The sequence below is a fragment of the Cibotium barometz genome, chromosome 7 (genome assembly GCF_041138505.1).
Source record: "Cibotium barometz isolate CiBa-2024 chromosome 7, ASM4113850v1, whole genome shotgun sequence".
In the NCBI taxonomy this organism is placed as follows: Eukaryota; Viridiplantae; Streptophyta; class Polypodiopsida; order Cyatheales; family Cibotiaceae; genus Cibotium; species Cibotium barometz.
The window spans coordinates 46,468,356-46,471,117 of NC_141052.1; the positions used below are offsets into that span (position 1 = coordinate 46,468,356).

The following is a 2,762-nucleotide window of genomic DNA, read 5'->3' on the forward strand; positions in this document are numbered from 1 at the left end:
ATGGCTTGCACTAGCCATCCTAAGTTAATATCTTGAATGAATCAAGGTGTAATTTTGTAAGTCTAAGAGAAGGTATGCTTTGTAAGGCTACAAGAAAAGGTATGCTTTGTAAGGCTATAAGAGAGGGTATGCTTTGTGCATATAGATAATCTAAGTGACTGTGGGATTTGTGGCAAACCCCTTGCAAGGTTCATCATACTTAGGTATATGGTAGTTGATTAGTGTCTCAATAAATCAATGTTGCTATTCGCTCTTAATTTAGGAGGCGGTGAGGATAGGGAAAATGCTTTTGATTTTTTATGTTTTTAAACATACATTTTGGAGCATAGGCCAAACCATTTTCACTGCATGGCATTGTGATTTTGCACTTGGTTTTTTGGCAGCTCTATAGCTTAGTATTGTTAGTATCTTTGTGTGTGCATGAGCATGCATGTGTGGAATGCTATTGTAGTAATCTAACTGAAAAGTTTGGTTCATTGCAATGTTGCACTTTGCTGTGCTCATTGAATATGCGTGTGTGTGGTTCGCATCTCATGCATGAAGAATGCAAAAATTCCATTGTTGATCTCTGTATGTGCACGTGTGAGTGTGCATGTGTAAGAAGGAGTAGGTAAAAAGAACCCCACACTTGCATGCCATTTTTGACCCAGTTAAAGGCTAGGTTTCGAATAGTGTGATGCCGGCCTAGTGTGTAAAGGACCCGTGTATAATTAACGACGCGTTTTTGAGTGGGAAATCTAATGCCGTGTCAAAGCTGGAAACGTGGACGCTACGAAAAAGCATCGAATCACAAGGTGCCGCGTGCCATTAAAGCGTGTGAGCCAACCCTAGCGTTTTGCTATATAATGGACCCTGGAGCGGGTAGTAATGCATCGTTTCATTGTTTCTTTTCCGTCTCTGCGTTGCTTGCCATTCTCATCCTCCACCAAGCGCCCTTAGCCAACGTCTCTCACCATGCAGATCTTCGTGAAGACCCTCACAGGTAAGACCATTACCTTGGAGGTGGAGAGCTCCGACACCATCGACAACGTCAAGGCCAAGATCCAGGACAAGGAGGGCATCCCTCCTGACCAGCAGAGGCTTATCTTCGCAGGTAAGCAACTTGAGGATGGCCGTACCCTAGCGGACTACAACATCCAAAAGGAGTCCACCCTCCACCTGGTCCTCCGCCTGCGAGGGGGGATGCAGATCTTCGTCAAAACCCTGACCGGCAAGACCATCACCTTGGAGGTGGAGAGCTCCGACACCATTGACAACGTCAAGGCCAAGATCCAGGACAAGGAAGGCATCCCTCCTGACCAGCAGCGCCTCATCTTTGCGGGGAAGCAACTCGAGGACGGCCGCACTCTGGCCGATTACAACATCCAGAAGGAGTCCACCCTTCACCTGGTGCTCCGTCTTCGCGGTGGCATGCAGATCTTCGTTAAGACTCTGACTGGTAAGACCATCACCCTGGAGGTGGAGAGCTCTGATACCATTGATAATGTTAAGGCCAAGATCCAGGACAAGGAGGGCATCCCTCCCGACCAGCAGCGCCTCATTTTTGCGGGGAAGCAGCTCGAGGATGGCCGTACCCTGGCAGACTACAACATTCAGAAGGAGTCTACCCTCCACTTGGTGCTCCGCCTGCGCGGGGGCATGCAGATTTTTGTGAAGACCCTCACCGGGAAGACAATCACCCTCGAGGTGGAGAGCTCTGACACCATTGATAATGTTAAGGCCAAGATCCAGGACAAGGAGGGCATCCCTCCTGACCAGCAGCGCCTGATATTCGCTGGGAAGCAGCTCGAGGATGGCCGCACCCTTGCAGACTATAACATCCAGAAAGAGTCCACACTCCACCTGGTGCTCCGCCTCCGGGGAGGGATGCAGATTTTTGTCAAGACCTTGACTGGTAAAACCATCACCCTGGAGGTGGAGAGCTCTGACACTATTGACAATGTCAAGGCTAAGATTCAGGACAAGGAGGGGATCCCCCCTGACCAGCAACGACTGATATTCGCTGGGAAGCAGCTCGAGGACGGTCGCACCCTGGCTGACTACAACATCCAGAAGGAGTCCACCCTGCACCTGGTGCTGCGTCTCAGGGGAGGGCTCTGAGGTGCCTTCATGCCTACTACAATAAAACTTGGGTGCTAGCTGCTGGTGTTTTGGAGATTTTGTGATGTAGCAGGGACTTGTATTTTGTGTCCTATGATGTATTTTGCCCTATGGGTCTAAGCTATATGAAGATTATGTTTTTCGATTTAACGGCATTCTTTGTTTCTCGCTTATATGTGATTGTTATATTGCACATGTCTGATGTCTGTGGAGATTAATTGTGATTCTTAAATTATATGGCCATGTATGTATGGACTCCTGTTAAGGTCAGTTGTACTCCCTCCACCGGAGAGTAATTTAATTGTCTCCGGTAGTTTGATAGTCTCTTTGAATGACACATCATCACACTTGCTATCTTATGACACGTTTGCTGTTGTGTAACAATAATTCTTTTAGTATTATTGTCTTGTATGGTGTTGATTAAGGGGGCTGTTTGAGTGCCTTAATTGTAAGATTCACGAGTTTCCTTCGGTCTCCATGCTTAGGAGTCATGGTTAAGTGTGGAAGATGGAAGAAATTTCTTTGGGAGATGTTCATTCGAACTAATGTCTTCTGTTAGTGTTGCTCGCTTCTAGCATGGCGAATATTTTTTTTTTGACTGTTTTCAGATGGCTGGATCCATATGTCAGCTGTTTGTCAAGTCTTTAAAATCCAACCCCTAT

The 2,762-nt window shown here is 47.0% G+C and overlaps 1 protein-coding gene across 1 annotated transcript; it reads left to right on the forward strand.

Moving 5' to 3' along the window:
- The first annotated feature begins 865 nt into the window (after nt 1-865).
- Nucleotides 866-2,250, forward strand: LOC147637090 (polyubiquitin-like). The gene has a single exon (XM_086800707.1). The coding sequence runs from the start codon at nt 955-957 to the stop codon at nt 2,098-2,100; it is 1,146 nt and encodes a 381-aa protein (XP_086656833.1). The 5' UTR covers nt 866-954; the 3' UTR covers nt 2,101-2,250.
- The last annotated feature ends 512 nt before the right edge of the window (nt 2,251-2,762 follow it).